General features: G+C 32.3%; 4 protein-coding genes across 4 annotated transcripts; 2 read left to right on the top strand and 2 right to left on the bottom strand. All coding sequences in view use genetic code 12, as the record gives it.

Annotated features, from left to right (window-relative positions):
- Positions 1-161: 161 nt before the first annotated feature.
- CTRG_04966 (uncharacterized protein) lies at positions 162-1,124 on the top strand (the record flags this gene model as incomplete). Its single annotated transcript, XM_002550622.1, has 1 exon — positions 162-1,124. The coding sequence occupies one exon, from the start codon at positions 162-164 to the stop codon at positions 1,122-1,124; it is 963 nt and encodes a 320-aa protein (XP_002550668.1).
- A 2,695-nt stretch (positions 1,125-3,819) lies between these two features.
- On the top strand, positions 3,820-10,062 carry BEM2 (Bem2p; the record flags this gene model as incomplete). The annotated part of the gene is made up of 1 exon (XM_002550621.1): positions 3,820-10,062. The coding sequence occupies one exon, from the start codon at positions 3,820-3,822 to the stop codon at positions 10,060-10,062; it is 6,243 nt and encodes a 2,080-aa protein (XP_002550667.1).
- A 323-nt stretch (positions 10,063-10,385) lies between these two features.
- Positions 10,386-11,588, bottom strand: NUP (Nupp; the record flags this gene model as incomplete). Its single annotated transcript, XM_002550620.1, has 1 exon — positions 10,386-11,588. The coding sequence occupies one exon, from the start codon at positions 11,586-11,588 to the stop codon at positions 10,386-10,388; it is 1,203 nt and encodes a 400-aa protein (XP_002550666.1).
- Positions 11,589-12,360: 772 nt separating this feature from the next.
- CTRG_04963 (uncharacterized protein) lies at positions 12,361-13,512 on the bottom strand (the record flags this gene model as incomplete). Its single annotated transcript, XM_002550619.1, has 1 exon — positions 12,361-13,512. One exon carries the CDS (start codon positions 13,510-13,512, stop codon positions 12,361-12,363), a length of 1,152 nt encoding a protein of 383 aa, XP_002550665.1.
- Positions 13,513-13,629: the final 117 nt, after the last annotated feature.

The raw sequence follows: 13,629 nt of genomic DNA, 5'->3' as shown, positions 1-13,629 counted from the left end.
AAACCGCTGCTCCAGCTCCAGATTATTCAATTAAGAATTCTGATGTTGTTTCCAAATATAAAACAGCTGGTGATATTTCTAATCGTGTTATTGCTCAAGTTAAAGCATTGGCAATTGCTGGAGCTACTACATATGATCTTTGTATTAAAGGTGATGAATTAATGAATGAAGAATTGTCTAAAATTTATAATTCTAAAAAAACCAAAAATACTCCAAAAGGTATTGCATTCCCAACCTGTGTTAATCCAAATCATATTCCTGCACATCTTGCACCAGTTAGTGCTGAAGATGAAGCCAACATTACTTTAAAAGATGGAGATGTTGTTAATATTATGTTGGGTGTTCAAATTGATGGATTTCCAGCTGTTGTTGCTGAAACATTAGTTGTTGGAGCAAGTAAAGAAAATCCAGTTGATGGAGTTAAAGCAGATTTATTAAATGCTGCTTGGAATGCAAGTGAAGCTGCATTAAGAACTTTCAAACCAGCTAATAGAAATTGGGATATTACTAATGTTGTTGGTAAAGTTGCTAAAGAATTTGAAACTACTCCTTTAGAAAATATGTTGAGTCATAATCAAGAAAGAATGGTTTTATACGGACCTAAAGAAATTATTCTTAATCCATCTAAACAAAATAAAAATACCATGGAAACTCATAGATTTGGAGAAAACGAAGTTTATGGATTGGATATTTTAATTTCCACTTCAACTGATGGTAAAACCAAACCTTCAAATTACAGAACTTCTATGTACAAATTAACTGGTGAAACTTATGCTTTGAAAATGAAAATGTCTCATAAGATTCTTACTGAATTTAAACAAAAATGTAACAATCAACCATTCCCATATAATATTCGTAATTTGGAGGATGTTAAGAAATCAAGAGGTGGTTTGGCTGAACCAGTCAACCATAGAATTTTGTTACCTTATGATGTTGTTGTTGAAAAAGAAGGTGAATATATTGCTCAATTTTTCACTACTTTTGGTATTACCAAACATGGTATTGTCAAATATACCAGTCCTGAATTTGATGCTGATTTCTACAAATCTGACAAACTGATTAAAGATGAAGAAGTTTTAAAGACTTTAGAAGAACCATTGAATACCAAACCAGCTAAGAAATAAAGTGGATTGGAATCATGTGTAGATATACTACCCAATATGGGGATGATTTATAGTTTTATATACATTATATGTTGTATATGAGATTAAAATGAGCTCTTTTTTTTATATATTGTTTATAAACTTGGTTTGTAAACTTATGTTGCAATAATCTGAGAGGATTTTTTTTTTTTTTTGCTGCAATTTTTTAGAAGTCTTTTGATGAAAATTATGATCGGTTGTAAATGTGAAGTGTAGTTATTCATCAAGAGGCGGTTAGTATTGACTGGTACATTAAGTCGGTTATATGGAATTACGTCGGTTATTAAATATCACCGAACAATAACTTTTGATGACAGACGTAACATTTAATGATGTTCTATGAATAGATGACAAAGAATTAAAAACTAAAGTAGATCATTGTATCGGCTCTTATAATTCATATATATAACGATTCAAGAAGTTTTTAAAAATAAAAACGAAATGCATCGGTATGTGAATAATCTATTGTCATGGACATCGTTAAAGAGGTGATGATGTCTGATGTTCTGGCGATGCTGCACGTCTCATCTCTATTCTCTCTCCCATTGTGATTTTTTTTTTTTTTTTGGCATCGTCCCCGTCTCTCCCAATCCCAAGGCGCACGAATATTTAACTTGAAGGAACGGTTCATAATAATTGACACGCCTTATTTATAAATGAATTCATAATCACAAGAACCGAATGTGCCGTTTGTGGATCTATTTTGTGATCTTGTTAATTGTCCACATATCTGAGATATGTAATTTCATGTACAAAATATTAATAGGAGAGGAAATGGGGGAGATAATTTCACGTCTAATATGTAATTTCTTTTCTTAAATAGGAGATGAAATTAAACAAAAATTTTTAATAAAAAATAAAGGGTTTATATCATTTTAGTTTGCTCTTTGAAATTATATGATATGAAATTTTCGTCTTTGTTATCAATATCAACATGTTAGTGTTAACATTCTCAAAGGGAATTTAATTCTGTATTTCTGAAAATCCTTTTTTTTTTGTCACTGGATTTGTTTTACACTATACATAATTGGAAAGTCAGTGTTACGTGTTAGTGGATCATAATAGTACAGTGATTTGTCAAAGATATCGAAAAGGGGGTTCACATTAGGTATCATCATCATTGCAATAGTGATGACAAAAATAATAATGAAAACGAGGGTCTGCAAGGTTGTATTCATTCATGGATGTAGTGTCGAAATTACATTTTCGTATTTTGTTGGGTGAGAAAAAAATAAAATAAAATTCCTTGATTTTAGAAATGCATCAAATTGACTTTTTTGAAATTCAAAATAGCGGCGGAGGGGAGTGACGATTGTTTATTACTATCCAAGAAGATATTTTAATAAACTAAACTATTAACATCGTGTAGTTTTTCACTTATTGTTCAACAATACTTGTTCCCTCTAGTGAAATAAACTAACAATGCCAAAAAAAAGTAACATGACAATAGTTTCCGCCGCGTTCACTTTGTTGCGGAAATAGGACTATTTTTTTTGACGTGTCACTTGAGGGGTTCAAGTTGAAAAATTGAAAACAAATAATTAATTCGTCATAGTAAACAATGTTTGATTGTTATTGAACTAGTAGTACGTATATTAATACACTTTTCTAGTACTACTTCTACTCTTGGTATGATTTGATAGCGCGTTGATATTGCTTTGATATTGGTGAAATTACGTGAGCGAAAGGGTAGGAATGATTACACAAAAACACAATGTTTAATGGTTTACTGAGGACGTGTACATTGGTTGAAGAAGAAAAAGGAAAGAATTTAACGTGTTGTTATTTTTCAATTGTTGTTTGTATTTTTTGTAAGCATGCTTTAAATTGCATGAACAGTATTAAGAAAACACACGTCAATTTAGTATCAATATTAGTATTCATATTAGCATTCATATTGGTATTAGTAGTGGTATTAATGGAATTACCAGTACAATACTGTTTACAATTAACTTGACAATTAACTTGACAATTAACTTGACAATTAACTTGACAATTAACTCAATACTAACATACTGTAGACGAAATATATTGAGTTTTTTTAAGCCTCACCCCAAAAAAGAAGCAAAATGGAAAGACACCAGAGCGGACACGCAACATTTGATTCAAGATAATAAAATAGAGCCGATATAAAATTTACTAGACGATAAAATTGTCCCAATAATAAGCACAATCATCATAGACTTTAATTTCATGGATCTATCGTTGCATTCTTATAATCATAATCATAATCAGCATCATAGTCATTATTTGGACTAACTTATACACGTAACATTTTTAACCTCAATACACGAAATCTCTTACAAAGTAGAAACAACAAAGAAAAAAAAACTTACAACCAAAAAGAAAAATCAAAACAAAACAAAACAACAAAGAGAGAGAGAGAGAGAAAAATTTGACTACTTTTTTTTTTTTTTTTCTTTTCCCCTTTATCATTCCTTTTGCCAAAATTCTATCCATAAAAAAATAAAAAATTGTAAAAAAGACAGCACAACTAAGAACAACACCAATCATCAACAACATATAATCAAGATAAATTAGAAAAATAAGCGGGATTATAATTCATTTTGTTCATTCATTAGTTCATATCATCTCAGATCAGATCATTAATCAAATCAACCTTACTGAATCGTACCCGTGTCATATTTTTGTATATTTTTATTTTGTTTAGACAACCATGAGAAAGATTTGGGGCAGAAGAGACAAAGACAAGAGGAAGAGCATTACTCATAATAATAATGGTTCTCCTCTCATATATTCCCATCAACAGTTTGATTCAAGTGAAAGTTTACCACTAAAACAACATCAACCACAACCGCAACTGCAACTGCAACTGCAACTGCAACTGCAATACCACCACCAACTGCAGCATTCAGTGGATGATCCATATGAATACGATGATGTATCATCAATACATGGTCAACAATCCTTTGCATCAACTGCAGACAAGTATTCCACTCACAGTAGTGCCACCTTAACTACCACAACAAACTCAAACTCAAATTCCAATTCCAATTCCAATTCCAACACTAATAGCATTCCAAGATCATACATGTCTCCTAGGATTGGTGCCAATCAAATGCATCAACAACAACAATCATCCACATCATCTATATCGGTGCTACCCGGTTCTACGTCATCCACTCTGGGTGTTAAATTAAGTTCATTGATTAAACCAGAACATGATTCTTCGCTCATCAAACACAGCTGGTTAAATGGTATAATTAGTGGTGGTGATGTAACCGAAAACAACCTTAAATTATACCGCGCTGAATTGAAAGGATCCCACTTATATTTGTACAAACCAGCTCCAAATCTAAACATCAGGAGTTTTCGATTAGACGAGCCACCGATTCCCAAAGAAGTCGAGGCAATGATGCAACACAGTAATAATAGCAGCGGGAGCTTAATAAACTCAGGTTGCAACCCAACATCAAACAATAATCTTAGCACTGTGCATGATACTGCTACTGTTGATACAGTAACATCCACCCTTGTTGAATCAAAATCACTTGATACTTCACGGATATCAAGCCCAGTTGTAACAAGTACACCAACAAATGGGCCACCAAATCTAAATTTGAGAAAGAATTCATTGGTAGACACTCCAACATTGGCATTAAAGAAAGATATAATTGAACCTCCCCGTACTAGCAGTATTCCAAATACTCCTGTTACTGCTCCACCATCATTACCAATAACTTCATCCGCAGACATTTCGGAATACAGAATTACTTATTTCAAAGTGCAAGTACCACATCCAGATTTAGTGTATGACTTCAGTTCCCATTCATTCACTGTACCTTTATTTAAAGATGGTAAGAATTCCTTGGAAGCATTGTTACATTTCTTGTTTTTCAGCCAGGACCCTGCCGACAGTCATACGATTCAAACAATTGTTAGTACTTTGCCTATTTTACCTGATTTTGGTCAAATATTGAAATTTGCATCTATATACTTGTCTTGTATCTTTGAAAAAAAATTCGACGGTGTGGCCAATATTGATTTAGTGGTGCAACGAATCCTTGCAGTTTTGAAGAATTTGGAAGAGCATTTTGATGGGTATTTGTTAAAATCAGACATAGCTCCGTATATATTGAGAATATTGGAAATTATCAATCATCACGAGTTAGAGGATATCACGATATTCAAGAATAAGATGTTGCTGAAACAACAAATGTTGATTGACTTGGTTAATAATGACAATCTTCCTTTAAATGTCCAGCCATTCCAAGATTTGAATTCCCTGGTGTTTATGAAGGAGGTTAATTTGATTGATTTTGCGTATACCATCAGCGAAATCGATTTAAGATTTTTCCAGAATTGGAATTCCAATATCGATAAGTCATTATTACTATATTCTTCTATTAGCGATGATTCCAATAGAGATTTTTTTTACAAGAAGAATCCATTGATATTTAATAATGACTATCATGTACACTATTTATCAAGGTTATTGATTAACCATTTATTTATTGAGAACACAAACACAGCCATGAGCTCGGCTAGTTTAGAAGCCAAAGCTCGATTATTGGAAAAATGGATCGATTTAGGTTGTTTGTTGGACAAATCAGGGAATATGTCATCATGGTTGGGTATATCGTCAATCATCTTATCCCAACCAGTATTAAGATTGAACAAAATTTGGTGTTTGGTGTCTCCTGATTATATCAAATTATTGAAGAATGACTGGTCTCCGGTGTTGTTTGAATTGGATAGAAGATACTTGATTAATGAGTCTTCTATAGACCTGAGCAAATCACCACATTTAAACAATGAAGATGCTAGAGATTTTAATTCCAAGGACTCATATCATATCATGGCTCCAAGAGGATTAGGTAAAATCTATCCTAAAGAAAGGGTCATTCCTTACTTTGGTGATTTGGTAATCAATAATAGTGTTGGTGTTGACAAGAGTGTGGATATATATGAAACAGAATCGATTTGGAAGAGAATCAACTACTCATTCGATAGATGGAACGATTACTTGGCCAACTTGAACAATCATGACGATATTATTAAATATAATGACGATGTCATACGTCGATACGACTCCATGGGTTTTATGTTTTCTAACGAAAGTTTAAATCAAGTCTTGTACTTGGGCTCTAATAGTGATGATAGAAAAATGGACGGATCCAGACCCCCAATGAGACACAGAAGCTCAAACTCCGACTTGAAGAATAAGTTGTTACGTTTGATAGAATTGAATTGTGATTCAATCAATTTGGAAAAGATTATGAAGTTATCGGTAAATTTGGAACCTGAATTGCCAGAAGCTTATTTAAATATTTCCAACACAATTTCAGTTATTCCATCCACTCCATTGGAATTATCATTCTTAAGAACTGCTGGTAACAGATCAAGTGTATCTATAAATTCAATAGATTCAACTCAACATTCAAGTGAAACAAATAGTCGTGCCGAGTTCAACCCAACAATGCGACTCCCTACATTTAATAATCGTTATTTCAAAATAAACTTGGTCAAATATGATGAATTAACCAACTCAGACGAAAAATTAGTAACACCACCATTAGATCCATCGATTAACAAGCATAATTTTGTTGTTGATTCGGGGTTGACCTTCAGAATTGACGACTTTATTTCCGAGGTGGACGATTATTCATCACAATCTTTGGGTGTTGTCACAGGTGGTGGAAGTGAAGATTTTGTTGCCGGCGATGACGATGATGATGTTCCGGGCTTGGGTATTGATGTTGATGTTATTTTGAATTCAGACAAATTTACAAATTTCCTGTTATCACCAAAGAATAATACTAACAACTTGGGTAATTCCAATGCTAACAATCAAAGTGATATGACTGTCGACGGCAACATTAAGCGGATGTATAAGTTCATCCCTAAATACGCGACAGTGGACAAGTTGATTGATTTGTTACTACTTGACTCCAGATACTTTCATCGTGATGTTCACCTTGATATGACTGAGTATAGATTTGTGTTTTTGTTGAACTATAACTCCTTTATGACTACTAAAGATTTATTGGAAAAATTAGCTCATAGATTTGTTAATTCTGGAAATGCTGTTATTTCGGTAATGAAGAAGAATTATTTGCTCAAGAAGTATAATGGCGACCCAGATAAAGGTACTAAAGGTGAGCCTAACTTTAACAAAGGAGGTCCAGAATTGCCAATTAATTTCCCAAATTGGGATTTGGATACAGCCGTTGATTTGAACGAATTGGGTGAAGTTGATTATGAATTATTGTTGAAGATTCAGATTAACATTTTGAAAGTGTTGATCGTTTTGATTAACAATTTTTACTCCAATTTCTCATTGGACTTGGCAAACAAGAATATTCTTATTAAATTATTGAAGTTGTTCAGTAATGAAATTTTACAATGGTACAATTCAAACAAGATTGATAACTCATTAGAAAGATCGTTTGAAAGTTTGGTTACTTATTACAAGAAATTGAAGAAACTTTTTGTTAAGAAAACCTATCGTCCGGTGGAAGTTCTGAAATTTGACGAATATTTGATTCACGAGTTTAGATTCAATAATTCACTTCACGAAGTTCCAATGAATAGAAACTTGCCAAGTCATCGAAATGTCCATAAGATAGAAAAATTCTTGTACAAGTTCAACAAGTTGTTAGCTGTATTCTACAAGGGTATCAAGGCAGAGGATTGGGTTAAGGTTTACAAAATTTTGGAAAACTCATTTGAGAAGAATGCGTTGCTTGATTTTAGTTTGCAAAAGACATCTACTCCAGATGATCAAATTATAGTCTCCAATATTTTCAACTTTTTTGAATCTTTGGTTATGCCAAACGATCGCCAATTGTTATTGAAGACATTCCCATTAGTTTTCCGCAAATTGTTCAAGGTTTATTTTAAATTCAAAAGCTATTTACTTGTGCAGTTGACTGACTTGAACATTACTTCTGATGAAAGATTGGACAGAATGAAAACTTTGTTGATTATGGCCAAAGTGTCCAAGTTGAAAATGAGTGACAACCAATTTGTATTTGAAGGAACTGGTAATATTCCATCATGTATTGAGACAGCTATTATCAATGTTGTTTACTCACCCGAGTCCAGAGTGTTCTCAAACTTGTGGGTAAGAGCAGCACAATCATTGCAGCGTCACCATCAAGAAGGAAATAACTTTGATGATATCGATCTGTTGTTACCTCAGCATATCACAATCCATGATTTACAATCAACTGAACCATTGTTGCCTTGTTTTGGTTGGATTATTGAAAACTTGATTGAAACCGATAAATGTCCTTCTTATTTCAAAAATATGATTAATTTCAACAAGAGATACTTGATTTACAAATTGATTAGAGAATTAAGTGTTGAAGATTTTGAAGGTGAATCTGGTAATGGTACTGCTGGTGAGTTCAGTTTCCACGATTCTCATGAGTTTGACTTTTTATTGAAACTTGATGAATCATTAGTTAATCAACAAAACTACCGTGAATTTTCTCCAGTTGAAAAGTATAGAATCTTTAGAAATGTGATGAGAGAACAAAATCACATCTTGTTGGTTGATAACCAAAAGAAACAATCAAGAGATTCAAAAACTCATCCGACATCGATCAACACACCTTACAATAGTATTTCCTCAGCAAGTGGCAACTCTGCTGTGAATGGTTCTAATAGTGGTTTGAATGGAATGCACACATTAACAAGAAAAACATCAAACACTTCACTCAAACGTCAATCATTGTCTTACAAGTCCAATTCTTCATCCAGGTTTAAAATCAGTGGGTTATTCACCAAATCAAGACCTTTTTCTTTGTCGGGAAATACCAGTGTACCAGAGAGAGTGGTTTCTGTTAAAGAGTTACCTAATCCAGAAACTCAGCTTGAACTTACTAAAAAACCTACTTTAGTTATTCCTTTGAAACTGATGAAAATTTTCCCAGTGTATCTTATGGCATTGTGTTTTAAGATTGATTCAGAAGCTGGTGATGCATATTTCTTCCAAGCTACAGATGATTTGAATTTGAATGAATGGTTAGTGCATTTGAGTTATGCCAACCGTCATTGGTTCCATTCAAAGTCTTTGAACATGAAAATCGGTGGTAATCCTATTTTTGGTGTTCCAATCAGCTTTGTTTGCTCTAGAGAGCAATCACTTGTTCCAAAGTTTTTGCAAGAAATATTTGATGAGATTGAAGAGATTGGTATTAAAGATGTTGGGGTTTATCGTATTAGTACTTCTATTAGTGAATTGGCATCGATCAAACAAACCATTGATAAGTATGGTAAACTTAATTTTGACGACAAGGGCTATGATACTCATGCGTTAACAAGTATTGTGAAATCTTATTTCCGTGAATTACCAGATGCTTTGTTAACAGATGATGTGATCAATCAATTCTTTGAGTTAAGACAAGAACAAGAATGTAATGATAGTGAAATTTCCAAAGAAGTTGATATTATCAAGTATCAAAACACATTAACTTCTTTACCAATTGCCAACTACAACACCTTAAAAGCATTGATCAAACACTTGAATAGAATCAGTGTTCACAGTGCAACCAATAAAATGTCTTATTCAAATTTGGCAACTGTTATTGGACCTGCTTTAACTGAAGCAAGTAACTTGGATATTTTGATTAACAACTTTGGATTTATGAATTTAGTATTGGAGAAATTGATTGCCAATTACCATGAAATCTTTAATGATGACGAAGAGGAGAAGGTTGTTGATGACGATGATGATGAAGTACCAGAAACTCGAGTTAATGTAGCTTTCACATCCCCAATTACAAATGAAGCAGGAGGTTTAGAGGATGAAGACGAAGATGATCAATACCATGAAGAATCCACTGGGGACACATCTGGAGTAACTGCTGATGAAGGCGATACAGCTGTTATTAAACGAAGCTCAGAGTTTCATGATTTGCATTTTTCTAAAGACGAAAAGCTTGAAATTTAGTTATAGACTAATTTTTTTTTTAGAAAAAAAAAACCAATTTTCCATTTTTCTTTTGGTATACAATATACTTAAACATAATTTTCTTCTTGAATGTGTTCATTGTTTCTTTTTATATTTATATATATATATATATTTAATACAGTGTATTTATAGTAGTAATGATTTTAATAATAGTAATAATAATTATAATTATATTTTGAATGAAATATAAATTAATCTAACAACGTATAGAAATGAAGTGTGTATCAAGAAAACAATTTCCTAATACATGGATATAAAAATGGGTTGTATTCCTTTATTTTTATTTTTGTTTAATTATCAACTTAAGCAATTTCAAAAGATGATTTTCCAAAATCTGGAGTTCCACCCAAGGTAGCGAAAATATCACCAACGTAATTCTTAGAAGTGTACTTGATACCTTTTTCATAAACTTTGTCCCAGTTTTGAATGATATCATGAATAATTGGAGTACCACCAATAACCAAATTATCCAAACTGGCAGAAATACCACCATCAGTTCTGTTAAAGAAATATTCATAAGTTGACATACTTGGAGGAGGTCTTGAGAAATCAGAAATAGTTCTCATAACCACAATTCTATCATAATCAACTAAACCATACTTGTTCAATCTTGTTAAAACTTCCAAAGTAGCATTATCTTCTTGTGCAGTAGAACAATAAGTAGCTGAACCGTTAGTCATCAATTTGGTATAATTAGCAAAATAATCATTCAATACATTACCAGTGAAATAATTATCACTAGTTAAAACATCACATTTAACAGCTTTAGCATCCCCTCTAGCAGCAGTTTCATTATATAATTTTCTAAATTTAGCATTCAATTTATTACCATTGTTTAAAGTAACATTAGAAGCTAAATCAAATGCTCTATCTCTTAATGCTTCATTAAGTTCAAAAACTTCAGTACCATAAACATTTCCAGGATAAGAATTTTGATTATCAGTACCATATGGAATATAACCAGAAACCCAATCAGGATTAGTTTCAATATAATCTTCATAAGCTAATTGATATTCCAAACCAACTTGAACAGCATATTTAGCAAATGTAACACCACCTAAAGTAGTATATTCTGGTTCACCACCAGCAATACCAGCAACTAAGAAATAAGTTTTAGTTAAATCAAATAATGGATTTAATGCTAAAGCAGTCATTGAACTAGCAGCATTAATTTCACCTTCACCAGTAGTAATTTGACAAATTGTATAATTAGTAGTACAGTGAATAGTTGGGTAAACTGGAGATAAACCAGGAACAGTAATATTATGAACAAAATCCAATGCTTTTAACCATGGATCTCTTTCTAATTCAAACATAGAAATAATGAATGCTTTTGGTTGATAAACAGCAAATGGTTTACCATAAGAAGTTTGAATATTGTTGTTTGTAGTATCAACAACTTCTTCAGCTAAAGCAGTTTCATTAATGTCACGTTTGAAAAGTGGACTAGCGATAGTACTTGAAATAACAGCAGATGTTACTCCTAAAATGGTTGAAAACTTCATGGTTTGGTGATGATAGTTAAGAAAGAAGAAATAAAAATCCAACCAACAGGAAATTGTCAGAGATATTTATAGTCCCAAAAAAATAATAATAATTCATTCATTTCTATCGACATATAATGGGAAGAAACATATATGATGAGTAAAAGGCATCTCCTTTTTCAAAATAGGAGTCAATGAATTATCTTTTATCAATTTATCGTTCTTTCAAATTAAATTAAATTAAATTGAATTATTGTTCCGCATTTGTAGAATTTAGTCCCCTGTGCGTTACGCAATGTATCTACCTAATTAGGGAATTCAATAACTGAAATTATCCAAAGTAAGTGGATTGAAAGAAAAATGCCGTTCCATCGGAAGGTAGACAGAAAATGGAAGTAATCAGCATTGATAAAGAAAGAACAGAAAAACTTTTGTGCTTTGTTAACAATGCATTGTAAGCCTATCTTTGTATTACCAATTGGACCCAAAAGCTTTCCGCACCTGAGCCTTCCGTTGAAACGTTTGTTTATTTGAGCATCGTTTTGGGTAAATTTCTTCATCTGATGAGCAGAGCATAGGAAAGGTATACTTTTGTATCCAAAATAAATAATTAACTTTTATTATTAAACATCTACATTGACTCGGTATAAGGATTCATTTTGCAATTACAAAAAAAAAAAAAGAAAAAAAAAACAATCCCCTGTAATTTCTTGCCCCTGCCAATATTTTAGAAAAAAAAAAAACGTTAGGGATTTAATTTGAATTTGCTTGGCATTCATTATTAGGTACCATTTTAAATCTCTGTTATCTTATAGGAGTCCTTACCAAAATCTCTTTTATCATCATTACCAAGAGTACCAAATAAATCACCTAAATAATTATCAGCTTTGAAGGCGTCTCCCAGTTCATATAATTCATCCCAGTTATTTATTACATCATCAACAAATGGCCAACCACCAATGTATAAATTATCCAATGCATGTTGAAATCCACCTTTGGGATACTCATTGAAAAACTCTATTGGATCTATTGATAAGTTCTTTGGCTTAGCAACAAAATTTGATATTGTTCTCATAATAACAATTCTCTCATAATCAATAAACCCTGTTTTAGCAACTCTAATAAATGACTCCAAACTAGCATTTTCTTCCTGGGCACTTGAACAATAGTTGGCTGTTCCATTAGTGATTAACTTTGTATATTGGTTAAAATAATCATTTAATACATGTCCAGTAAAGTAATTATCACTGGTCAATACGTCACATGCAAGAATATCTGGATTTGAACTAGCTGGGTGGGAATACCATTTTCTTAAATTAATATTATCATCATCACCAATTTTCAAAAGGTCTTTATTTTTTAATGAAAGTTTCATAGCCCTATCTCTTAATTTTTGATTCACCTCAAATACTTCTGTTCCATACACAGAATCTGGGTAATCATTAGGATTCTTCGTACCATAACTAAAATATCCAGTTGACCAATCTTTATATTTTTCTGGATCCAATTCTCTTGAGTCAATTTGATACAGTAAACCCACTTGAATGGCATATTTTGCAAAAGTGACTGAACCAGTAGTAACCTTATTTGGATCACCTCCACCAATACCTGCCAATAACCAATAAGTTTTAGAAAAATCAAATGTTGGGTTTGAGATTAAAAATGCTACTGAACTAGCAGCGTTGATTTCTCCTTCACCTGTAGTAAAATGACAGATATCATAATTTTCAGTACAATGAACATTTGGATATAAGGGATGTAATCCGGGAATTGGTAAATTATGAACGAAATTGATTTTCGAAGTCCATGCTTCTTCTTCAGGTTGAAACATTGACACTATAACAATTTTTGGAGAAATCTTATAAGAAAGTATTGACTGTGGATACCCCCAAACTCTCAGACAACATAGTGATATACATATTATAAATGATATAAAATGAAACATTGTTGTTCTAAAGAGATAATAAAAAGTTGAACTTATGGCGCTGAGCCGTTTATAAAAGATAAGAAAATGGAAGGAAGGAAAAAAAAAATACTCGATGCATTTAGTTGCGAACTGATG

Source organism: Candida tropicalis (assembly GCF_000006335.3).
Source record: "Candida tropicalis MYA-3404 genomic scaffold supercont3.7, whole genome shotgun sequence".
Lineage (NCBI taxonomy): Eukaryota > Fungi > Ascomycota > Pichiomycetes > Serinales > Debaryomycetaceae > Candida > Candida tropicalis.
The sequence above is the reverse complement of the archived record's forward strand: the minus strand, read 5'-3'. Positions and strand labels throughout refer to the sequence as shown.